Below are 27,499 nucleotides of genomic sequence, written 5' to 3' on the forward strand. Positions count from 1 at the left end.
TAAGGGAATTCTCGGATCAGAGGAGTCAGTCTGGCCCTGTGGTTTTACCTTTTGTTTAAGAATTAAGCCACAAAATGATTTTCTTTCAAAGAAAATTTTCTCTGCATTCATTTGGTGTAAATTTGCATTCATATAATACTTGCCACAAAATAAAAAGCTGTTCCACCATGTGGCAATATGGGACTATACAACAATATAATGCCTACTACCGCTGCTAGCCAGAAGTGCATGACAACTGAAAGGCCTGAAACCTTAACTTTTCTTTAATGCAGAGTGCAAATATATGGCCTCCTTGCTTCAAGTAGTCCTGGTGCAATTGGTAATTTTATGTGTAATCATATCTGCACCTAACTTTTGTTCCCACAGATTTCTAGCAATAAAAATTACACTAAAAAAATCTTTCTAATATCTACTGTTATTCTTACAGCATAGCTGCCATTTAATTTCTTTGAACATTTTTACTTGTATTAATTCATCTTTCTTACATTATTACATTTTTAAAAACTTGCAATCTATGGCAGAGACAAGCAAACAAATTAATGATTATAATAGGATGGGAGAACCCTTCCAAATTAGTTCTTCTGTAGTTCAGAGGGTGGGAGAAAAAAAACAGAGATAGAAAAAGTAGGCTGGGACCAAACTACAAAAGCGGTGAGCAAGAAAGAGGTATGATCAGAGTTGTGTTTTATAAAGATACTTGAGATCAGCACATAGTAGGTCTGTAGGGAGAGAGACTGGGAGCAGGAAGATAGTTTAGGCAAAGGGCAATGAGGGTCTGCATGTGCCATTGCCATAAAAATGGAAAGAATGAGATAGATGTGACCCACATTATAGCGATTGAATCAATAGCAGTAATGAGATTAGATAGAGTCAGAAAGCAGAAACCATAGATAGGTGAGTTTAATACCCCACATAAAGAGAAAGATGATGATACCTCTAAGAGTCTGAGAGACCAAAAGGTGTAGATCAGATGTGGTAGGGAGGAGATGTCAGTACTGAATCCATAGAAAGTGTAGTAGAGGCATTCCATTAACAATATTCAAGGATTCAAGTGTTTTCATTAATTCAGCTAGCCTTCTCTCTGGCTTTTCTCAGTGAAATTTAACCATTTGTGAACACATTTCAAACTCTTACAACTCAACAACTAAAAGTAAAGAAACTGATTTGAATAGACATTTCTATAAGAAAATAAACAGATAGCTAATAAGGGCATGAAAAGATGCTCAACATCATTAACCATCAGGGAAATGGAACCCAAAAACTGAGATGAGGTACTGCCTCACACCGAGCAGGTTGGCTATCACGAAAAAGACAGACAATACCAAGGGTTGGTGAAGATGTGGAGAAATTAGAACCCTTATACATTGCTGCTGAGAATGTAAAATGATGCCACTCCTGAGGAAAAGAGTCTTTCACTTCTTCAGAAAGTTAAAAATAGAGATTATATGACCCAGCAGTTTCATCCTCTAGGCATATACCCACAATAAATGAAAACACATGTCCATACAAAAACTTCTACATGAATGTTCACAACAGCATTATTCATAATACCTCCAAAGCGGAAGCAACCCAGAGGTACATCAGCTGATGAATGGATTAATTTGGCGTATGTATACATGGACAATTATTCTGCCATAAAATGGAATGAAGTAGTAAATACATGCTACAACATAGCCCTATAACCCTTATGCTAAGTGAAAGAAGCCACACACAAAAGATCACATATAGTCTGCATTCATATGAAATGTCCAGAATGGCAAATCTATATAAAGACAGAAAGTAGAGTGGTGATTACCATGGAGATCGGGGTGGGGGCAGGCAGACAGGGAGTGGCTGCTCATAGGTACAGAGTTTCTTTTGAGGGTGATGGAAATGTTCTAGAATGAGATAGTGGCGATGGTGGCACAGCCTTGTGAATATATCAAAAACCAACGATATATTTAAACTTTAAACTTTAAAGTGGTGAATTTTGTGTTATGTGAACTATATATTAATTTAAAAAATGTTCTCTTTAATATCAAAAGAGGAAAAAATACATTTATTAAAAAAATATTTTTTAATGTTTATTCATTTTTAATAGAGAGAGCACACACAAGCAGGGTTGGGGCAGAGAGAGAGGGAGACACAGAATCTGAAGTAGGCTCCAGGCTCCAAGCCATCAACATGGACGCCAACGTAGGGCTTGAATCCAAGAACCACGGGATCATGACCTGAGCAGAAGTCAGATGCTTAACTGACTGAGCCACCCAGGTGCCCCCAGAAAAAAGAGTACATTTAAAAATAAGTTCCATAGGGGTTCCTAGGTGGCTCAGTCAGTTAAACATCCAACTCTTGATTTCAGCTCAGGTCATGGTCTCACAGTTTGAGAGATCGAGCCCTGCGTCAGGCTTCATGCTGAACATGCAGCCTACTTAAGATTCTCTCCCTCTCCCTCTGACCCTTTCTAACTTGTTCTCTCTCTCTTCTCTCTCTCTCTCTAAAAAAAAAAAGTAAATTAAATAAATTTCTTATATCGCATATGCCATCTCCTCTACCATTAATTAGCAGAGATTGCCTTAAATGCATTTGAATTTGAACTTCTGTCTCCTGGTCATAATTGTGAACAAATGAGATAAGTGATTTCCTTTCATTTGGCACATAAGATGTCCCTCTGTTAGGCTCTGACTAATACTTACCTTCTCACATATCCAAACTAGTAGTAGTCATTTATACTCTGCCTTCTAAGAGACAACTGTTTATTTGTTCTGCCCATTCTATCCTCAAAATTATAAAATTGTAATAAAGGTCATTTAACTTTGCCTTTAGGCCTTAATAATACGTGAAATAGTACTTTTTACTTGGGACTTTAAAAGGTAACAGAGAGTTAGTGGAGATAACACTGAACCTATACTATGGAATCCTTTTAAAAAAAAAAACATGTACATAGTGCCTCCTACATTATTGTTTCAGGTTTGGGAGTACAGAAGTGAGCAGAGGAGACAAAAATCACCTCCTTCATGGAGTTTACATTTCTGGGGGTGAAGGACAATAAAAGAGTTAAAATATATAAACTGTGAAATTTATTAAACAATTAAATTGAACAGAATTATGGGTATATATGTTAAAATATGTATACTTGTACAAAATAAATAATTACAGTTATAAATGCAATATGGTTCTTTACTAGGATTTGTATAGAAACCTTGAGCCGGGAATGACTAGAAAATGTGTCTTGATTTCATTTTGTTTTAGCCCTGTTCTTTATTATTTGCTAATCCTTTTCTGGATTTTATTCAGTCCATTTTAGTCCACTTTTTGGAGATCATTTTCTTGCATTGGGAGCATATAAAAAATTCTTTCTGCCTTCAGCTGTTGAGAATTTAAAGTACAGAATTTAATCAGTGGTTTTTCTTTAGCTTTAAATATCCCTGTTCCTATTAGATGCTTCAGATCTTGCAAATGCTGAAATTTAAAATGGCTCTTTCCCCAGTGCCCTCTCTGCAAAATATGCTTACCTTCTACAGAATCCTTGCAATATGGCAGTGAGAAGAGTTTTATAAATCTCCCTGGCTTTTGTAAATAGAGTAACTTCCAGGCTGAAGGTTAACTGAAAGTTTCTCCTTAGAACTCGGAACACATCTAGTCTGTTACTTTCTGTGTGGCACTTACAACACATGCAAGCACATGCAGGCACATTCACTCACCCCTGCTCACACACGTAAACCCACTCCCTCAGCCACCCACACAGCTTTCTTACATCTAGCTGAAATAGCAAGAGGTCAAATTTCTCCATTCAGAGCCTTCCTGGGATTTTTTTTTTAATTTAACAATGTTAAGCCTTCTTTCATGTTTCCAGTAAAAGCAGGTACACTACATGAAATGAGATACATTTATTTTCAATAGGACTCAAGCTAAAGTCAATTTGTGTTTTAAAAGTGGTATCTTCTTGGTGGTAGTTTTCAAACCAAAAACAAGAGTGAAAATGGTTAAAATGTTCATCTTGTTCTTTAGATTTTTGTTAAAAGCACATTCCAGTTAGTGCTCATGCTGTTAAGTTATCTATGTTTTATAGTCATGGACGTTAGGCTTGGTTATTTTTCCAATATAGCTCTCAAAGGTCTGCAACCATCATTCATGCCTTACCTTTATACAGAAACACTTAAATGAAACGACAACTTGCGAGTGTGAGTGATAAACTTGAGATTGTGTCAGTGGCATACCAGCTCCTAGAGGCAAACATCTGTAGGTGTTTACATGTGAGATAAGCTGGAAATCTGTGTGAAATCAGGGGAAATCGCTCCCTAATAGAAGTCATCTTTTGCAACAGGGACAGCCCGAATGATTAGGAAGACCCACTTTAAGACCACACCACACACCAAGCAAAGCTCAGTTGTTCCGGTGTCCTAGTTAAATTTCCATACCAAGAAATCTCACACAGTATCAACTCTTCACCTGTCTCATCTTCTCCGTGATGTTGAAGCGTTCAAGCCTGTGGGACTCTGTATTGACATACCCAGGAGTATCCCTTCTCCTTTGTTATGCAAGAGAAAGAAAGAAATCATGCAGTCTTTCTGGACTTCATAGTCCCTGGCATATGCCATCGGAGATGAAACCCGAGGCAGCATAATTGTCGGGTTTGTTGTTTCGGATACATTTGATGGGGCAAGTGAGAAAGTATGGCTGCTGTTGTCCAGTCAGCTTGCTGCCACTTCAGTCCAACTCCAAAATCCTATCCATGAAAGAATAGTGGTGCTTTCTGTGTCTGAGGGAGTTCCCTCTAGAATGCATGTAGAGAGATTTTAATGTACTCTAAACACCCTGTGTGAGATAACCTTGCATTTCATCTAGACTCCGGTCTCCTGGTCTTCTTAATGTTTTTAAAGCGTTTTGCTGTTAAAACAAATAAAAAACAGGGCAAACAAGCAGACCATGTGAATTTTTAAAGCACTTTCCAAGGCATTTTGTATTTTAAAGACAGTCTTAACTGCACCCAATCTATAGCTGTCTGTTGAGAATTGACGTTCATTTGATACTGTAAGCTTTTGAAGAACTCTGTGAATCACAGTAGACTAAATTATGTCCCATCAGTCTTCAGGTTAACTGTAATTTATAAGATTTTTTAAATGTTTGTTTATGTATTTTGAGGTGGGGGGCAGAGAGAGAGTGAGAGAGAGAACACGAAGCGACAGAGCCCAATACGGGGTTCCATCCCCATGTAGGGTTCGATCCCACAAACCATGAGATCATGACCTGAGCCAAAATTAAGAGTTCGAGGCTCAACTCACTGAGCGCCTGTAATTTGTAAGATTTAAGAATTAACTATAATCTGTAAATGATAAAAGTGATTATTCTCAGTTAGCTAAAATAGCCAGTGAACTTAAAAATCCCATTCTTAACCACTTTCAGAAAACAAGAATTTTCATTAATTCATCCTAGACTAAGCAAAGGTTTTTATCTGTATAGTCTATGAAAGAAGTTTGCCAAATAAAGAATAGTGCACACTTGGCAAGAAAAGCTATTTTTGAAACCAATACTGCTGGTCCACTCGTTATTTGAGGATGTTTTGAGTCTACTCCATGAATAAGGAACAATTTATAAAGTAGGAGGGACACGTGCTTAAAATTTTTTGGTTAACAGTTACTTTGAGTTATAGTGTTCATTTGTAAAAAATAAGTCATATTCATTTGAAAACAATAAGTATATTTTATGAAATGTTTTCTAATCTGACTTTTCCTTAGTCTTCTTCTAGGTTTGTTTCAATTACTAACAATTATATTATAAAATTACATTAATTTTATATTTTATAAAATTACAGTTGATCCTTTCGAAAGGCCTCTTTGAGAGCCGGACTTACAGTTCCCAGGGAACAACAAGTCATAAAAAGCAAATAGAGTGAGCACTGTGTTTGGAGAAAGAAATTCAGAGTTGGTTTATGAAAAAGGAAATAGAAAGGTTGAATTAAAATAAACATCTCCAACTAACTTGTAAGATGTATGAATTTTAATTTAATATTATATATAGACAGATAATAATATCCTTCTGACCTATTTGCAGAGAAATAGAAGAACCTCTAAGGGCAGATAGATATGCACATACCGTGCATCATGATTAAAAGATTGATCACTTTTTGAAATCTATATGTGTTAGCCTCTATACAAAGCTTAAAAGAAGCTTACAATCCAATAAAACAGGATTGACAAACAGTTGTGTTTAACTGTGGGGCTTTTTGTTTTATTGAGAGCCAGAGGAAGAGAATAAAGTGAGTTGTCAGTAGTAAATTAGTAAATGGACCTCTTGTTCCACCTCGGAGGCTTCCTGGAAGAGAAATTCTTTGAGCTAGATTTTTTTAAAAGGAAGTGAAATTTCCAAGTACATGACATGTTGAAAACTGTTCAGATCACAAGATAAAAAGGTTTATGTTTTAACTTGAAAGTGTAATATGCAAATAAGATGATTAATGTCAGTACATTGTGGCCTGGTGAAAGTACTGTGACATTATTACATAGGAAATTACAGAACCAGCATGTTTCCCAAAGTGTGTTCCATGGATTGCTAGTTCCTCATGATAAACAGACCATGAGAAGAGCATGGACAAATGAATTTAGAAACAGAGTATTACATTGCTTGGAGACTCACAGTGTCTGTTAATATCTTAAAGCTTCTAAGAGATCCTGAAATAGAGGAACTTTTTAAGGTTTGGTTTGTTTCCCAAACTTATTTGGTCAGAGGACCCTTTTTTCCCTTGAACAGCTTGAGGAAATTACATTTTATTTCCACCAGGAAACATCTTGTTTATCTGCCTTTTTGATGGGGATGCATATGGTACTGATAGCCAGGGCCAACATAAAGAAGGTTGCCTGATAGTTTTGTTATTATTTTGTATGTGCATTCCTTTAACATCTAATATTAATGCCCTGAGAATTTAAATTATCTAATTTATAAGACTGGAAGTTTTGCCAAATATGACTCTTTTCTGCATCCCAGAAGGGCAATCTGTCAAAGTAATGATTTGCTGTTAGTATCCTTACCTTGCAGAAGGGAGTCTAACATTCTTCCTTACTTCTAAGATGCATTTTCCCCACATTTTCATATTTCTGACATTGCAATGCAAACACAGTGTGTATATATTTAATGGGGTAGTAGGGGTTTTTTCTTTCCCAGAAAAAAAGCTGTTTTTAATTCAATGCATGTATCTTCTATTGAAGTCTGTCTTCAGAACTAAAGAAATGTGATATTTTGGTATCTTGTGGTTTCTTCAGTAGTAAGTTTCATGGAAGACCGTGTGTGAAGCTCCTGGCATTGACTTAGAAAAGGCAGTTTGTTACAAAGATGAGAAATGGTTGGTTGAGCGAATTATAATCACCCCAGCTGAGCACAGCCGAGCACCTCCTATAGTGGTCTTTGGTCAGGTGCTGATGATGGATGCTGCCTGTGGTCATCCTGGCACAAAAAAAGGGCCTGATGGTACTTCCCTTGTGGGGAAGGGGACTGGGCATGGGAAGCATCCCCATCAACATATTCAAGGAAACAAAAGTGGTCTTTTGCTGGTTAATCAAAAGGGCAACTCCAAGAAATGGCATAATGAATGTCTTAATTATTATAAACCTCTTCTGTGAGACCAGACAGCTGGGAAGGAGACAAAAGGAAGTTGGTGGAGTGTGGGGGTAATTGGAGACCCTTTTCCCTTTTCTTCTACTTACAGCCCAGACATATATCCTACGACTCAGACTTCTACAGGAAACCCAGGGAAGCAGAGGGAACAATGAAACTTTACCAGAAAAGTTATATAAATTATGAAATTTAAAAATGTACTCTACATTTCATAAACTCAGCAGTTTGCAACATGTATATTACACTTTGATGTGCCAAACAAACTTTTCTATAACATCTTAATCAATGGGTATACTTTTGCCATTTTTTTTCGCTCTGAAATTTTACCCTACAACTCTTGAGGTGTTGGGCTCTCACACAGACAAGTGTATTGATAGTTCTCTCTCATTCTTTTATGAGTGATGAGCATACAGTACTCCTTCGGTGGGCCTGTGGGCTCTGGAGATGACTGTAACCTACTATTGATCAGCTGATTGAAGATAAATGGCTCAGCTGCTTGTATTGCAGATTACATCATTAACATGGTCAGTAAACCATGAATTGTTCAATAAGGCGTTTATCTTTTTTCATTTTACTTCTGCTCTTTTATCATTTTTATTATAAAAGACAAAATTACCCACACTAACCAGGAAGATCAGTTGAAAAGAGACCCAGAAGGGTGCCATTATGGGTGCAAAGTTGCAGATAGCTGAGTTCTAATGGTTTAATGATATTTAGTGTATGTTTTTGAGCTGAAGAAAATATAGGGTTTTGATCATCTTTTTTTTGTGTGTTTCTCTTACAGCTTCCTTTTGCCTCATATTTGCTAGAAGCAGTACTGGAGAAAATAAATGAAAGAAAGAAACTAGTTGAAGGATATTTCACAATTATGAAAGATATTAGATGATATTATGATGAAGAACTTTTTTTCAAATGTGAAAACTTTTTGTGTGGTGGGACTGGAGAAATGCATTGCAATCCTGATACAGTATCTGCTCCAACTATCAATAGTCAGGTTCAATACCAAAATAAGAAGTCTCTGAAACTAATTGCTGAACAAGTGAAACTAATTAAGTACACAGCCATTTTAAAGGAAATAGTGTAGCATTTGATTGTTGAATACAAATATTGCCACAAATCAATGCAAACCTAAAAATGATTTTCCTTCCAGTGCAGTAGAAGAAATTAGAACAAGCTTGGACACACAAATTGGCCTGAATATAAGAAGAAAAAGGTGTAAACTGAGGACTTAATGTTTTAAGTTTTGTAAGAAACTAGACCATTTACATAAAACCAGTATAAAAGGCCTTAAATCATCCAATGAAGAGCAATTTGTTTTGTTGGCAAATATAAAACGAAGCATCATATCTTAAGGATGAGAATTTAATGAAATAAATTGTGTGGTCCAATTATATCTGTTCTCAATATACTGGATTATGTAGGAGACACTGTATTTTCCTAGAACTACTTGGCAAAAATAAAAACATTTTCTCCTTTTCTCCCTTTCTTTTTTTAAATTCACAAGGCTTTGTGTGGCCATCTAAATTAGCAAGGGACCACAAGCCCAGTGTATAAAATTAGGCTAGATCCAGCATAACTCCTACTGTGGTCAACTAATTAAGTTCAAATTCCTAATGACGATATCATCTTTATTTAGATTTCCAAATACTCTTAACCCCATTTCACCTTTTCGCTATATTCCTGCCACACATGATCTTTCTGGTTCCTCTAATTCACCAAACTTCTGCCTGCCTCCAGCCTTTACTCTTTTTCTTTTCTAGAATAGTCTGTACATTTTTCTCATGACTGGCTCCTTCTCATCATTCAGGATCACCTTATCTGCTCCCTCAGGGACACATTCCCTGGCCATCTTACTACTTAATTTCCTTTATCACAGAAAATTAGCTGTTTTACTTGTTCACTTATATGTCTTCATGTTATTTTCTCCTCCCCTTTCCCTTTAGAATACAGATCCCCTGAGGTTAAGGCAGCAGTTGGCATATTATGGCCCACAAGCCAAATCTGGACTGCCGCCTGTTTTTGTGCGGCCCACAAGCTAAGAATGATTTTTACATTATCAAATGGTTTAAAAAAAAAAGAGAATATGTTTTATAGCATGTGAAGTTTATATGAAATTCAAATTTTAGTGTCCATCAATAAAGTTTTATTGGAACACAGTGATGGTCATTTATTTATGTATTGTTCATGGCTGCTTTCAAGCTACAGTAGTGCAAGTGAGTATGCAGCCCAGACCATATGTGATGCTGTGGTCACTTTGCACTACTTAGCACACTACAAATCACAATGACACAATTCTAGGAAAATACAGTTACAACTTGACAGCATTTCAGATGCCACAATACTACTCTACTACGCTTAAGAAAAATATATACCCATCATGTCAAAACAAGAAAAGAAGAGAAAAATGGCTGTCAGCGTGACATTTTTTACAGCATAGCAGAGTGTGGATTATCTTGCTATTGAATTAGATGGCAAAACATTGTGATTATTATACAGTGACAGTATACCTATGCTGAAAGAATGCACTGTATATGGACATTACTGAACTAAGTACTCATAACAGAATTTCCAACTCACAAGAAAACAATGGTAAGAAAATAAATTACAAGATTTTTAATATAATATCTGATCACAGAAGAATTTTGTTACAAAGATAAAATGTGACTGAATTTCTATGCAGGCCTGAGGTCTTCCAGGAAGAAGGCAAGAGGAGTCAGACAGCAATGTTACCACAGAAGGAGAGGGACAAAGAAATTTGACGATGCTACCCCAATAACTTTAAGTATAGAGGAAAGGGGCCATCAACTAAAGACTGTAGGTGATCCCCAGACACTAGAAAAGTCAAGGAAATGGATTGTCCACCACAGAGACTCCAGGAAAAAAAACAAAAAACAAAAAAACAGCATTTGTTAACATCTTGACTTTAGCCTAATAAAACTGATTTTGCACATCCCCAGCTATTAGAATAAATTTTGCTTTTTTAAGCCATTAAGTTTGTGATAATTTGTAACTACAGCAATAGAAAATGAATACAGTTTTCTAAAATTCTGTTTAGAATTGTTTTATCTGTTTATGAGGGATATTGGGCAGAAGATACAAAATCAAGGCTGGTTCCATATTCAAACATCAATCAATGTAAGACACCATGTAAACAGGCTAAAGAGAAATATCACATGATCATAAAATTTGACAAAAACATATGAAAAACTTCAATACCCATGCACGAGAAAAGAAGAAACTCAAAATTAAGAACTTTCTCAATTTGATGGGATTGCAAAATGCCTATGGCTAACATTATACTTAATGATGGAAGATTGAACACTTTCCCCTAAGATCAGGAACAAGGCAAGGATGTCTACTCTCATCACTGTTATTCAACAAAATATTGAAAATCCTGGCCAGCATGGTAAGGTAAGAAAAGGGAATAAAAGGCCTACAGATTGGAAAGGAAGAAGTAAAGCTATCTCTTACATAAATAATTCCATACACGAATAAACGAACCTCAGAATTAATAAGTGACTTCTCAAGATACAAGATCAACATAGAAAAATTAATTGTATGTCTATATACTAGTGAACTAGTAATACATGTGTGGAAACCATAATTTAAAATACAATTCACAATTCCTCAAAAAGAAGAAAAAAGAAATACTGAGGTATAAATCTAACAAAGCATGTCTAAGACTTGTATACTGAAAACTACAAACACTGATGAAAGAAGATTAAATAAATGGGGAGACATGCTGAGAGCATGAATTGGGATACTCAATATAGCAAAGATGCCAGTTGTCTCCAAATTGATATACGGGTTTAATACAATTCCCACAAACATCACAGCAAGATATTTTGAAAATAGAGACAAGAGTCTTCTAAAAAATTGTATGGAAAGGCAAAGGAAGAAGAGTAGCTACAAAGATTTAAGGAAAAATAAAGTGGGGGAAATCACTCTACCCAATTCTAAGATGTATTTTATAGCTACATTAAAAGTGTGGTATTGGTAGAGGAACAGACACCTTTTACCACCTGACCCTAATTAAAGCACTTTCAGCATATTTTTTAAAGCTTATTTATTAGTTTTGAAAGGGATGGGAGAGGGGCAGAGAGAAAGCATCCCAAACAGGCTCCGCCCTGTCAGCATGCAGCGCGATGAGGGGCTTGAACTCATGAACCACAGGATTATGACTTAAACTGAAGTCGAAATCAGACGCTTAACTAACCGAGCCATCCAGGAGCCCCTCAGCATATTTTGGGATGAGATTTAGTTAAGATAAAAAAAAAATTTTTTTAATGTAAGTGAAGTTTACATTTTCTTCCAATATCTTATCTTAGGTTACTACTACTCAATCTGAGGGCACAAATAAAATCTTCCTGTTGCCTTGACAAATTTCTTTGGTTTGGGACCTAGCTTTTTTCTGGAGTTTTATCCCCACTGTATGTTCCCTATCTTATACACCTGTCAACATCCTTTGTCTTATAAGGAATCCTCTCCATTCTTCCTATTGTACTAGTTCTGACACTGCTCATTAATTCAGTGTTGGGAGCAAGGTAGAAAAAGAAAAGTACATCCAGGGCATTTTCTTTTTCCTTTATTTTTATATAACTTTTCATTTTGAAATAGTGTAACATTCATAAGGAATTGCAAAAGTAGTATAGAGAATTCTTGAGTAGTCTTCATTCAGATTCCCTGAATAACACCTGACGTAACCATAACACATTGTCAGAATCAGGAAAATGACATTGGGAGAGTATTATTAACTCAAATATAGACCATAAATGATTTTTACAAGTTTTCACATTCACTTCTTTTGGGGAGGGATAGTTTTATGAAATTTTGTCACACATGTAGATTATATAACTGTCAGCACAGGATACAGAGCTATTCCATCGACAGAATATTCCTCATGTTACTCCTTAGCATTCATATCCCCCTTCTGACGCTAAGGCCTGCAACTATTTTTTTTTTGTTCTTCATCACTACAATTTTTTTATTTTGAGAATTTTATATAAATGGAAGCACAGAGTATATAGTTCTTTTCAGTCAGCATAAGCCCTTGAGATCCATATAAATTGTGTATATCCATAGTTTATTTCTTTTCATTGCTGAATAGCATCCCAGTATATGCATGTACCACAGCTGGTTTATTCATTTACCCATCAGCAGATACATGTGATGATATACTGATTGACGGGCCAAGTAGTCAGGGACTTGGGAGGAACATGTTTGGAACAAGGTGACAAGGAAGTCTGGGGAAGAGATATGTGGATAGACCTCTCTGAATGGGTGTAAAAGGTGATGATTTTTGTGTCCCATGTGAGTGCTTACCAAAGGGTGGCCTCAGCAGAGGAGGATAGTAATAAGTGAGTAGAATAAACTGTTTTGTGGATACCAATCAGCCTCTTTTCCCACCCACCTCTATCATTGCACAGTGGGCTCATGGACAAAGTGGTTACGGTGGCAGGTATAAGGTTATGCATGAGCTCAGCAACATGGACATCTACTCACCAAGGCTAGCCTGACTATAGCCACTATTGAGTGTCCAATCTTCAAGAATCAGAGACCCAACACTAATTCCCTGATCTGACAAAATCCCCCAGGGTCAGCCAGCTACCTGGTGACAGGTTGACTGTATCTGACTGTTTCCATCATAGAAGAGACTATATTTTGTACTTACTGGGACACTCACTCTGGATATGCATTCGCCTTCCCTGCAAGCAGTACTTCTGCCTGAACTACCATCTGTGGCCTTCCAGAATGTCTTATCCACCATCATGGTATTCCACACAGCAATGCTTCTGATCAAGGAACTCACTTCATAGCAAATGAAATGGATCAATGGGCCCAGGCTCTTGGAATTCACTGGTCTTACTGCATTCCCCACCATGGTGAAGCAGCTAGTTAGAATGGTAGAGTGGCTTTTGAAGACTCAGTTACAGTACTTTGTGGCAGTACTAGGTGGCAGTACTTTGCAGGGCTGAGGCAAGATTCTTGAGGAGGCTGTATATGCTCTGAATTAGCATCTAACATATGGTGCTGCTTTATCCATAGCCAGGATTCCCAGGTCCAGGAATCAAGGGATAGAAATGGGAGTGGCACCACTCACTATTACTCCTAGTGACTCACTAGCAAAATGTTTGCTTCCTATCCCCATGACCTTATACTCTGCTGGCTGAGAGGTCTTAACACCAAAGGGACAAATGCCTCCACCAGGAGACATAGGAATGATTCCACTGAACTGGAAGTAAAGACCCACCCAGCCAACTGCAATTCCACATGACTGAATCAACAGGCCAAGAAGACAGTTACTGTGCTTCTTGGGGTAATTGATTTTGACTACCAAGGGGAAATTGTACTGCTACTCCACAGGAGATCCCTTAGGGCATTTCTTAATACTACCATGCCCTGTGGTGAAAGTCAAAGGAAAATCCAAACCAGCTAGGACTATTAATGGCCTAGACCCTTCAGGAATAAAGGTCACCCCACTAGCTAAAGAATTACAATCAGCTGAAATGTTTGATAGAGAATACAAAATGGATAGTGGAAGAAGGTATTTATAAATACCAGCTATGACCACATGACTATTCACAGAAACAAGGATTTTAATTATCTAGAGTATTTCCTCCTTATTTTGGTGTGTGTGTGTGTGTGTGTGAATGAAGTTGACAAGGGGTGGGGTTGTGATAGTTAATTTTATATGTTAAGTGGGCTGGTCCACAGTGCTGGATTTGTGGTCAAATATTCTGGATTTTTCTTTTTTCTTTTTTTTTTAATGTTTATTTATTTTTGACAGAGAGAGACAGAGCTTGAGCAGGGGGAAGGGCAGAGAGAGAGCGAGACACAGATTCTGAAACAGGCTCCAGGCTCTGAGCTGTCAGCACAGAGCCCGACACAGGGCTCAAACTCACAGACCACGAGATCATGACCTGAGCCCGAGTTGGACGCTCAACCGGCTGAGCCACCCAGGCGCCCCTATTCTGGATTTTTCTATGAGGGTGTTTTTGGATAAAATTAATACTTAAATCAGTGGACTGTGAGTAAAGCAGATTGCCTTCCATAATGAGGCCTGGGGCGGGCGGGGGGGGGCACTCATCCAATCAATTGAAGGCCTCTTCCACCAGGAAGAAAGAAGTCTGCCAGCAGACAGCCTTCTGACTTAATTGCATTGATTCTTTCTAGTTCTCCCTGCCCACTTTGCAGCTTTTTAGACTTGCCAGCCTCCATAATTGTGTGAGCTAATTCCTTAAAATAATGATTTGGTTTTGTTTCTCTGGAGGATCATGACAAATATGCTAGGTTTGGGCTATTACATATAAAGATACTATGAACAACATGTATAGGATTTTGTATGAACAAAATTTTCACCTCTCTAGAATAAAGTGTAAGTGTGATCACCAGGTAATGCAGTAAGTGTGTTTCACTTGGTAAGAAACTGCAAAGACGTTTTCTAGAGCACTTACTACCATTGTATAGTCCCACCAACAAGTTGGAGAGATCAAGTTTGTCTGCATCCTCTTCGGGACTTAGTTTTGTTGGTATTTTTTTGTTTTACCCATTCTAATAGGCATGTAGTGGTGATATTTTGATTTTTAAGTTCTATTCTACACCTGATCACATTTATCATTTTTTTGTTTTTCTATCTCTAAAACTGCATTCATCGTATTTTTGGAAAGCATGGGCTGATGGGAACAGGATGATTTGGGTTTGGATGGACACATAACTCTTGTCCAGACTGATTACCTGAAGAAAGAACTTCCAGTAATCACCACGAATTTTACGAGAAACTTCTAAAATGGAGTTCTTTTCATTATATATTGTTGCATCACAATTAACCCTAAAACCTAGTGGCTTGGAACAACATTTATTCGGGCCACTTTCTGTGAGTCAGGAATCCAGGCACAGCTTAGCTGGGTTCTCTGGCACTGAGTCTTTCAGAAGGCTGCAGTCACAGCAAGGTGTGACTCCAAAGATTCACTTTCTAGTTCACTGAGGTAGTTGGCAGACCTCAGAGCTTTGCAGGCCATTGGACCAAGGGCTATAATTCATTGTGAGCTATTTATTGGCTAGAGGCCGTCCTCAGTTCTTTGCCACATGGGTCTCTTCAATGTGGCAACTTTCTTCATCTTTCTCGGTCTCTCTCTCTCACACACACATACACACACAAAGGAGATTGCACAACAGTGTGAATAATAGGACATAGAGATCCCCAAGAACCATCTCAGGAGCTCCCTACCACAGCAGGTCTCTAGGTTTGACAATCTAGATGAAGCAGAGGCTACTGGAGAGGTTGCCTTGAAGCCATCTTTGCAAGGTAAGCATAGATTTTACTTCTAGAATCATTGTTTATTTGTGGTGATTTGGGGAAGAAAGACGAAGCACATGGGTTGCAAAATTGCAAATACCTCTTGGCACCACTACCATAAGGTATAAATGAAAGAATCCCTCTCTGTCAAGAGTGAGGGCCGTCACACGAAGAGGTTTAACAGATACGTTTAAGGAGGTAGTTGATTTCCATCTCTAGACTTGAGATCAAGAGGTTGGGACAGTACAATTAGGCTAACATAGCCAAATAAAACTAATATCAGAAATCTACAAATTTAGAAAGCCAAGGGAGTATATTTTATGAATCTCTCTCAGATTTGAAGATAGAAACAATGTTGACAGCCAGAAGCAGGCAGTATGAGAAGTTAGAGCTTTAAGACCAGAAGAGAACAAGCATTGGGATCCTCAAATCTACCATGCCGTAGCAATGGCCTTGGGAAGCCTCCTAACAAATTAAACTAGAAGTTAAGGAATTTATTTTTATTTATATTTTATTTTTTAAGTTTTTATTTTAAGTCCAGTTAGTTAACAAACAGTGTAATGTTACTTTCTGGTGTACGATATAGTGATTCATCATTTTGATACATCACCTGGTGCTCATCACAAATGCCCTCCTTAATCCCTATCATCTATTTCACCCATACCTCCATCCACCTTCCCTCTGGTAACCATCAGTTTGTTCTCTATAGTTAAGAGTCTGTTTCTTGGGTTGTCTCTCTCTCTCTCTCTCTTTCTCTCTCTCTTTTCCCTCTTTGCTCATTTGTTTTACTTCTTAAATTCCACACGAGTGAAATAATATGGTATTTTTCTTTCTCTGAATGACTTATTTCACTTAGCATTATACTCTGTAGCTCCACCCATGTTGTTTCAAATGGCAAAAGTCCATTCTGTCTTACGGCTGCATGATATTCCATTGTGTATGTATATACCACATCTTCTCTACCCATTCATGAGTTGATGGACACTTGGGCTGCTTCCCTATCTTGGTTATTGTAGATAATGCTGCTATAAACATAGGGGTGCATGTATCCCTTTGAATTAGTGTTATTGTATTCTTTGGGTAAATACCCAGTAGTGAGATTGCTGAGTCATAGGAATAGTTCTACTCTTAACTTTTTGAGAAACTTCCATACTTTTTTCCACAGTGGCTGCACCAGTTTAAGGAATACTTTTCAAAAAATATATTTGTTCAGTATATTCATATTACTAGAAGGAAACATCAGAACCTGATTAAGATTAGTCATCTCTGGAGAGAGGACTAAGGAGTCTGTGCTGAGAGACAGATTTATTTATTACAATATATCTTTTTATACTGTTTCATTATGTTCCCTTGGACATGCATTTGTCTTTCCATTAAAAGACAGTTTTAAACCATACCTGAAGCAAAGATACAGAAAATGGAAGTGGAAAATTACCTAGAAAGTAATGGCAATTAGAACACTTTTTATCAAAAACCTAAGGATGCAGTTAAAGCAGTATTCAAAATAAAATGAATAATTCAAAAGTGTTTATTTAAAAGGGGACTGGAAATAAACTAAACATGCAACTCAACAAATAGAAGAAGTAAAACCAAAATCAAAGTCAATATGAATGGAATATAAGGAAAAAATTCATGAATGAAAATAATTTAAAAGTAAAACTACTAAAAAAAGATATAAAATCAAAACTGATACTTAAAGTTTAATTAACCCTGTCAAGTCTAATTAAGAATAACAGAGAGAGGGGCGCCTGGGTGGCTCAGTCGGTTGAGCAACCGACTTCGGCTCAGGTCACGATCTCGCGGTCCGTGAGTTCGAGCCCCGCGTCGGGCTCTGTGCTGACAGCTCAGAGCCTGGAGCCTGTTTCGGATTCTGTGTCTCCCTCTCTCTGACCCTCCTCCGTTCATGCTCTGTCTCTTTTTTTTTTTTTTTTTTAAAGAATAACAGAGAAAAATGAAAACATAATGTTAGAGGTTGTTAAAAAAAATACAAAGGCCATTTAAAAAATTATAAAACAATATATACACAAGTATGTCAATCTGAAGGAAATGTATGATTTTCTAGCAACATATAAATAACTCAAGTTCACTTAAGAAATGATAGAAAGTCAAATAAACCATTACACCTAACAGAAACTAGAAACCACAGCTAAAGATCTGCCATTTAGAAAGGCAGTAGGACCTAGTGATTTTATCATTGAAATCTACCCTCAAAGAAAAGATGATGTCTGTTATTTTAACTATTCACAGAAAAGGATGAGTATAGTCCATTGTCATATTTGCAAAGTGATGATAGGCTAAGTAACAAAACCAGATAAATATAATTAAAAAGAGAACTATGGATCAACATTATTTACTAATAGAAATATAAATATTCTGGGGCCCTTGGGTGGGTCAGTCCAGTAAGCAACTGATTGTTGATTTCAGGGCAGGATGGGGCCTACTTGGGGTTCTCTCTCTCTCCCTGTCTCTGCTCTTACCCCACTCATGCACACACTCTCTCCCTCTCTCTGTTTCAAAATAAATAAACTTAAAAAAAGAAATATGAATATTCTAAGTAAAAATAGAAATTGTACTTATTCAAATAACAGCATATCTGGACCAATAGATTTTATTCCAAATATAATGATTAGGAAATATATCAATGTAATTCTTGACACCAACAAAATAAAGGAGAAAAAAATACTTGATGTGGCACATGATAAAATTTATCAGCTTTAATATAATAAAATGTACTGACCAATGATAAGAAAAGGCCAATAGACATATAAAAAGATAGTGAATCTGTAGTGGAGATGAAAAATTATTTTTATGTCTCAGAGTGGAAAGAAAATATTCAGTGCTGGTGAGAGTACATGAAAGTAAGCACTCTCATATACTGGTGGTAAGAATGTGAATTGTTAACTTCTTGCAACGTAATTTAATGTACCTGCTAAGAGTTGGCCAGAAATAGCCCTTTGGGGAATGAGATCTACAGAGTAAAAGCACACATAAATAGGAATAAATAAATAGCAACAAATTCTTTATAGAGAAAAAAAAGCAACAAACTAACTCTATTCTAATTGGTTTATTTATCTATTTTTATGCCAGTACCACACACTTTTAATTTATGGCTTTGTAGTATACTTTGAAATCAGAAAGAGTGATGCCACTAACTTTTCTTTCTTAGGATCACTTTGGGTATTTGGAGTCTTTGTGGTTCCAGAAAAAGTTTATGATTATTTTTTCTATTCCTGTGAAAAATGCCATTGGAGTTTTGAAAGGATTGTGTTGAATCTATAGATGGCTTTATGTAGCATGGACATTTTAACAACATTAATTCTTCTGATTCACGGACACAGGATATCTTTCTATTTGTGTCTTCAATTGTTTGCATCAGGGTCTTGTCATTTTCATTGACCAGCTCTTTCACTTCCTATTTTAAACTTATTCCTAACTTTCATTGTTTTTGATGCTATTGTGAATGGGACAATTTTCTAGATTTCTTTTTCAGGTGTTTCATTGTTAGTATATAGAAATGCAGATGATTTTTGTAAGTTGATTTTATATCTTGCAACTTTATTTGTTGATTAAATTCAATAGTTTTTGGTTGCATCTTTAGGATTTTCTATATATAAGATCACACCATCTATTAAAAAAAAGACATTTTTCTTTCTTTTCTGAATTGGATGCCTTTTATTTCTCTGTCTTGCCTGTTTTCCCTAGTTAGGACTTCCAGTATCATGTTATCATCTTGAATAAATGTGGTGACAGTGGGTACAATTATCTTGTTCCTGGTCTTAAAGGGAAAGCTTTCAATTTTCCACCATGGGTTTGTTATATGTGAGCTGTATTATGTTGAGTTACATTACTTTGCACCCAATCTGTTGAGTATTTTAATCATGAAAAGATATTTTATTTCATCAAATGCTCTTTCTGTACCTATCGAGATGATCATATGATATTTATATTTCTTTCTATGAATGTGGTATGTCACACTGATTGATTTGTGTGTGTTGAATCTATGGTGTATAATCTATTTAATGTGTTAAATTCAGTTTGCTACTATTCTGGTTAAAGTATTTGCATTTATATTCATCAGGATTTTTAGTCTATAATTTTGTTTTATTGTATTTTCCTTATCTGGATTTGATATCAGGGCAATGTTGCCCCAACATGAGGGCAATTTTGAACCCTCAGATTCCTCTGAAACTTCTAGGTCCACAAAAGAAGCTCACTCCTCCACTGCTAGAGAATATTAGCCATCCTTGACCTGCGACAAATACCTCTCGAGATGACGCTTTATTTCTTCAAGTTCTTTCACTTCCCCCATTACTGTTTTTAGATAGATAGAGTCAAATTGTAGCCCTGTTTTTTTTTTAAATTTTTTTTTCAACGTTTTTTATTTATTTTTGGGACAGAGAGAGACAGAGCATGAACGGGGGAGGGGCAGAGAGAGAGGGAGACACAGAATCGGAAACAGTCTCCAGGCTCCGAGCCATCAGCCCAGAGCCCGACGCGGGTCTCGAACTCACGGACCGCGAGATCGTGACCTGGCTGAAGGCTCGAACTCACGGACCGCGAGATCGTGACCTGGCTGAAGTCGGACGCTTAACCGACTGCGCCACCCAGGCGCCCCAAATTGTAGCCGTGTTTAACCATGGATGTATTTTCCAGGCTTCAGAAGTAAAGAGGTATTTCACAGAACAGCTACAGATTCTAGCTAAAATAATATTAGCAAGAGCGGAGAAAACATGCCTGGAAATGGATCTTGATGGTGCTGAACAGAATTTAAGGCTGGATACAGAAGAGTTTGTTGGTATGGGACACTCCTATAACTCATCATTTAACATCCTGCCAAGGGCACCTGCGATTGGTCTTAATATATTGATGGAATAATTCCTTGAAGCTGGGGGGTGGGGGGTGGGCAGCCTATTTTAAATCAGGTGGAGGTACCATAATTACTCTAGTAATTGAGGAAGAGGTCCAAGTGTTCAGAGTGGGCTTGCTAGACTATATGTATACAGACTATAGAACTCGCTAGTGGACTATGTTTCCCAGGAGAGCCTACAGGATACTCCCTTTACTAGAACAATAAGAATCCTCTAGTGAGGGGGTCACTAGGAGCATTAAGAATCTCAGTGATGCCTGTGTCTTATAGGCTGGGGTTGCAGCTATGGAAATGAACTCTCTAGTGGCAGTTAAGATGAGAGGATCCTGAAATATCAGAAGCCAAGTGACAGCATCCAAGACAATGAGAGGCAAGGTGGACAGAATTGCCAGAATGGAACCGGAGGCCCTAATCTTCCAGGATCTGTAGTGAAGGCTAACAGACAACAGTGTTGCCAAAGGGGAAGCAGATGGATGGGTAGTCAATTAGGTTTTTTTGATCTGTATAATCTAAAAAGGTCATGTGCGGGTGAAGAGAAGACTGACGTCAGCTGCTGCAATAAAAAGAAAAATTATAATCCCTCCCACTGTTTCCAGACTGGAACCAGTGCTTAGGCCTAAAGTCCATTAACTGAAGATGGCCTTGTAGAGGGACCATGCAACACCTCAGATGCCCTACAATGATATCCCCCAAAGGGACCTACAGTTACAGAGCAATTTTACACGGTGATAAAGGAAATACTCCTTTTTTATATATAGGATCTGAACTGACTCTGGTACTGGAGACCCCAAACACTATCATGACTCCTGATTAAAGTGGATCGATCATACAGAGACCAGGTAATAAGGGAATTTCCGGTCCAAGTCTGTCCCACAGTGGGTTCAGTGGGGCCAGGCATCTCCTCTGTGGTCATTTTCCTAGTGCCACTGAGGATATCATGAAAATGGATGTAATTTTCAGCTGACAGAATCATGAGATTGGTTTCCTGACATGTGGTGAAAGAGTCATAATGGTAGGAATGACCAAATGAAAGCCACTGAAGCTGCCTCCTGCCTGAACCAAGATAGGAAATCAGAACTAGTACCGCATCTTGAATATAATGGAAGAAACCAGGCCAATCTTAAAGACTAAGGATACCAGAAAGACTGACATCCATGATTCCATTCAGTTCACCAATCTGAACCCTGCAAAAATCGTAACAGTTGATGGTGGAGTGTACTTAACCAAGTGGAAGTCCAGTTACTGGACTGAATTGATATCTTTATCAGACTGATCAGCAGAGCCCCAGGCCAATGATATTTAGCTCTTGATATGACAAACTCATTCTTCCCAACCCCATAAGGAAAGAAGATCACAGCAGTATACAAATACACCTTTACTTGGAACAGAAAACGGCATTCCTGATTTTGCCCAGGTTTATATTAATCTCCCGTTGTTTGTATTAATGTAGTCTTCAGGAATCTTGACTGGACACTCTGCAAAATATCACCTGGTCCACCACATTAATAACATCAGGTTAATTGGACCAGATGAACAGGAAGTGGCAAGTACTCTGAATGCCAGACACATACACTCCAGAGGATGGAAATCAAATTAAAAAAGACTCAAGGGGCTGTTGCATCAGTAAAAAGTTTAGAAACCAGATGGTTTGAGGATTTCCAGAGCATACCCTCAAAGATGTAGAATATGTTCTTGCAGTTCCTCCTGTGGACCAAAAGCACAGCACTAGGTAGGCTGTTTCAGATTTTGGAGATAGCATATGTCTCACTTGGGAATACTTTTCAACAGGGAATACCTGTTAATGGGTGACTCAGAGGCCTGGAACAGAAGAGGGCCCTGCAACAGATTCAGACTGGTATAAGCAACACTCACTTTGGACCCAATGACCCAGCATATTCCACGGTGCTAGGGGTGTCTGTGGTAAATAAGAATACTGAGAGACTTTTCTGACAAACCCCAATAGGAGAATTCCAGCACAGACCTCTAGGTTTCTGGAGAAAGACTATGTTGTCTATGACTACAAAAAGCAGCTCCAGGCAGGCTACTGACAGGGTTCATCAAGGGGCTATGTAACCAGAACAGAGCTATCTCTAAGCTGGGTATTATCAGACCCACCAAGTCTTTTGTTAGGATAGTATCCTGTTTCACAATAGAATCTCATGTCTATGAAGGCAAACTCATAAGCTTGGGCAATTTGATTGTTTTGTAGGTATCATAAAATGACAAATTAAGTGTTAATAGAGTTTTACAAACTGTGGTCCTATCCCATTTAGTTTAGTGAAATAAATTGTTTTGATATATTCATTTGATGCAGATAATTCCTTAAAATTAGTTTTTCCATTTTCTGTTAATTGTTTTTGTCTTCCTCAAAAACCTCTTTCCTACCTTAATATTATATATTATAAAAATCCTCCTATATTCTACCCAGCACCTGTTAGTTAAATAGCTTTGTTCTTTAGGTGTTGATTTTAATTGATCTCTATCTTGAATTTATTTTATGTGTAATGTGATATTGGGACCTATTGTTTTTCCAAATGAACGGTAAATTTTTCCATCCCTTAGCATTTCCTTTTCCACACTAATATGAAGAATTCCCTTCATAATGTACTAATTTCTCAAATATACATGGTTCTGTTTATGGCTTCTCTATAATGTGCAATTGACTTCCTAATAGCTCTCTGTTTAATTATTGCTTTATATTGCTTCTTGATATCTGGTAAGATATTATCTCCTTCGGTGTTCATTTGTTTGTGTGTGTTGTAGTTTTGGAAGCCTATTATTGTGTAGTTTTTCTTCCAAACAAAATTTTAATTGAAATGTTTATTGAGATAATTATATATTCCACAGCAGTTGTAAGAAACAATACAGAGAAGCATTCATATACATTTTACCCAGTTTCTCCCAGGTAGCAACATTTGTAAAAATATAATATGTATAATATCAAAACCAGGAAATTGATATTGATACAATCCAGTGATCTAGTTCAGCTCTCCCCAGTTTTACTTGTATTCATTTATGTGTACATGTGTGTTTAGTTCTCTACAACTTTATCACATGCATAGGTTCATGCATTCGCTATCTCACTCAAAATAGTGAATAGTTCCCATGCAACGATCCCCAATATTGTCTTTTTTAAAAACAGTTAAGTAAACTCTACCTCCAACATGGGGCTTGAACTCATGACCACCCAAGATCAAAAGTCCCATAATCTACTGACTAAGCCAGCCAGATGCCCCTCATGTTACCTTTTTGTAAGCATACTACTTCCCTCCACCCCTCATGATAGGTATTAATTGTCTTATGTTTCTAAAATATTGTCACTTCAAAAGTATTATATCAATGGAATTGTACAGTATGTAACCTTTGCAATTGGAATTAGTAACTTTTTCACTCAGAATAATTCTCTGTATATTCATTCAATTTTAATAATTTGTTGCTTTTTATTGCTGAGTAGTATCCCATAGCATGAATGTAACAAGGTCTATTAAAACTATTCATCTGTTGAAGGACATCTGAATTGATTCTACTTTGGGGCTATTACAAATAAAGCTGCTACGAACATTTGTGTACTGGTGTTTGTGTAAACGTAAATTTCCAGTCCTCTGGAATAAATGACCAAGAGTATAATTTCTGGCTGGTATGGTAATGAGATGTTTACATGTTTAAGAAATTGACGAACTATTTTCCAGATAGGCTGTATCATTTCACATTTCACCAGCAATGTATGAGTGATACAGTTTCATCATATCGTTCACAGCATTTGGTGTTGTTATCACCTTATTTTAGCAATTCTGATGGGTTTATAGTGATATCTCTGTATTTATAATAATCTGCGTCTTCCTGATGATTTATACTGTGGGACAGACTTTTAGATCCACTTTTTTTTTTTTTTAACCATCTGTATATCTTCTTAAGTCAAATGTCCATTCATGTATTTTTCCCATTTTCTAATTGGATTGCTCTGTTTGGTTGCTCTTCAGATTTAGAGCTCTTATATATCTAGTCTTATACATCTAGTCCTTTGTTGGATATGTGTTAGCAAATATTTTCTCCAAGTCTATAACTTATCTTTTAATTCTCTGTACTTGAGCTTTCTCAGAGCAAAGTCTTTTAAGTTTGAAGAAGTCCAATATATCAAATTTTTTTTGTTTATGGTTCATGCTTTTGATGGCAATTCTTATGGGGCGCCTGGGTGGCTCAGTCGGTTAAGCGTCTGACTTTGGCTCAGGTCATGATCTCACGGTTCATGAGTTTGAGCCCCGCGTCAGGCTCTGTGCTGACAGCTCAGAGCCTGGAGTCTGCTTCAGATTCTGTGTCTCCCTCTCTCTCTGACCCTCCCCTGTTCATGCTCTGTCTCTCTCTGTCTCAAAAATAAATAATAAAACATTTTTAAAAAATTAAGATATTTGATGGCAATTCTTACAACTCTTTGCATAGCCCTAGGTCCCAAAGATTTTTTCCTATTTTTTTAAAAATAGTTTTATGTTGTATTTTTAAGTCTGTGACACTTTTGCAGTTAATTTTTGTATACAGTATGAGATTTGGGTCAAATCTCACTTTGGTCAAATTTCACTTTATTTTTTGCCTAAGGATGTTCAGTTGCTCCATACCATTTGTTAGAAAGGCTATCCTTTTTGAGTTCTTTCTTAATTTTTGTCAAAAATTAGTTGAGCATATTTGTGTGTGACTTCTTCTGAATTCTCTATTCTGTTCCATTGATCTATACGTCTATCCGTCTGCCAGTACTACACCATATTGATAATGGTAGCTATATATTAAGCTTTAATATCATGTCAAATGATTGCTTCCAATTTATTCTTCTTAGTCAAGATTGCTTTAGCTATTTTATGGCTGTGACCTTCCATATAATTTTAGAATAACTTTGCTGAGATTTTCATAGGAAATACATGGAGCCTATGGAACAATTTGGGGAGAAATCGTATCTTTATTGTGTTGAGTTTTGCAATCCTTCACAAGGTATGATATTAGATCTTTGATTCCTTTCACCAGAATTTTGTAATAATGAGATCCTATACAAGTTTTGTTAAATGTATACCTGGGTATTTCATTTTCTTTGGAGAAATTGCAATGGTATTGTATTTTAAATTTTGGTTTCCATGGGTTTATAACTAGGATATAGGAATATGATTGATTTTGTCACATTGATCTTGTGTCCTGGAACCTTGCTGAATTCACTTATTCGTTCTTGGAGGGGTTTTGTTTCTTTGTTTTTGTTGTTGTTGTTGTTTGTTTTTCCTTTTTGTTTTTGTTTTGGGAGATGCCTTGGGATTGTCTAAATAGACATGTCATTTGTAAATAGAGGTGGTTTTATTTCTTCCTTTCTAACTGGTATTTCTTTTATTTCATTTCCTTGCCTTATTGCACTGGCTAGAATTTCCAGTACTCTGTTGAACAAGAATTGTTAGAGTAAATGGACATTCTTGCTTTGGTCCTGATCGTAGAGGCAAAAACATTACATCTTTCACCATTAAGTATGATGTTAGCTATAGGTTTCTGGGTAGACTTTTTAAATCAAGTTGGGGTAATTCCCCTCTATTTCTTTTTTAAAAATTTTTTAATGTTTATTTATTTTTGAGAGAGAGAGAGAGAGAGCATGAGCAGGGGAGGGGCAGAGAGAGATGGAGACACAGAATCTGAAGCAGGCTCCAGGCTCTGAGCTGTCAGCACAGAGTCTGACACGGGGCTCGAACTCACAAACTGTCAGATCATGACCTGAGCCGAAGTCGGACACCTAACCGACTGAGCTACCCAGGAGCCCTTATTTCTTTTTTTTTTTTTTTAATTTATTGTCAAATTACCTAACATACAGTGTAGTCTTGGCTTCAGGAGTAGATTCCAGTGATTCATCACTTACATACAACACCCAGTGCTCATCCCAACAAGTGCCTTCCTCAATGTCTTTCACCCATTTTCCTCACCACCTCAACCCCCCACCTCCATCAACCCTCAGATTGTTCTCTGTATTTAAGAGTCTCTTATGGTTTGCCTCCCTCTCTGTTTGTATCTTACTTTTCCTTCCCTTCCCCTATGGTCATCTGTCGAATTTCTCAAATTCCCCATATGAGTGAAATCATATGATATCTGTCTTTCTCCTGGTCACTTATTTCACTTAGCATAATACCCTCCAGTTCCATCCACATTGTTGCAAATGGTAAGATTTTATTCCATTCTTTTGGATCACCAAGTACTATTCTGTTGTATATAATATATACCACATCTTCTTTATCCATTCATCAGTTGATGGACATTTGGGCTCTTTCCATAATTTGGCTATTGTTGATAGCACTGCTATAAACATTGGGGTGCATGTGCCCCTTTGAATCAACACTTCTGAATCCTTTGGATAAATTTGTAGTAGTGCAATTGCTGGGTCACAGGGTAATTGTATTTTTAAGTTTTTGAGGAACCTCCTCCTGTTTTCCAGAGTGGCTGCACAGTTTGTATTCCCACCAGCAGTGCAAGAGAGTTCCCTTCTCCACATCTTCACCAACATCTCTTGTTCCCTGAGTTGTTAATTTTAGCCACTCTCACTGTTGTGAGGTGTTATCTCAGTGTGGTTTTGATTTGTATTTCCCTGATTATGAGCAATGTTGAGCATCATTTCACGTGTCTATTTGCCTTCTGGATGTCTTCTTTGGAAAAGTGTCTGTCCATATCTTTTGCCCATTTCTTCATTGGATTATTTGTTTTTGCATTTGGTGTTGAATTTGGTAAGTTCTTTATAG

General features: G+C 37.1%; 1 protein-coding gene across 4 annotated transcripts in view; it reads left to right on the forward strand.

Annotated features, from left to right (window-relative positions):
• CNTLN (centlein) overlaps window positions 1-11,541 on the forward strand; it is a 323,473-nt gene extending 311,932 nt beyond the window's left edge. For 2 of the 4 annotated variants that reach the window (XM_049618453.1, XM_049618552.1), the window contains exon 26: window positions 8,375-11,540. In XM_049618453.1, coding sequence (XP_049474410.1) covers window positions 8,375-8,476 — 102 coding nt within the window. In that variant the 3' untranslated portion in view covers window positions 8,477-11,540. Of the gene's footprint in view, window positions 1-8,374 lie in introns of all 4 variants that reach the window. The other 2 variants (XR_007455010.1, XM_049618615.1) reach the window with 2 other exon arrangements.
• The last annotated feature ends 15,958 nt before the right edge of the window (window positions 11,542-27,499 follow it).

This window comes from Panthera uncia, chromosome D4 (assembly GCF_023721935.1).
Source record: "Panthera uncia isolate 11264 chromosome D4, Puncia_PCG_1.0, whole genome shotgun sequence".
Taxonomy (NCBI): domain Eukaryota; kingdom Metazoa; phylum Chordata; class Mammalia; order Carnivora; family Felidae; genus Panthera; species Panthera uncia.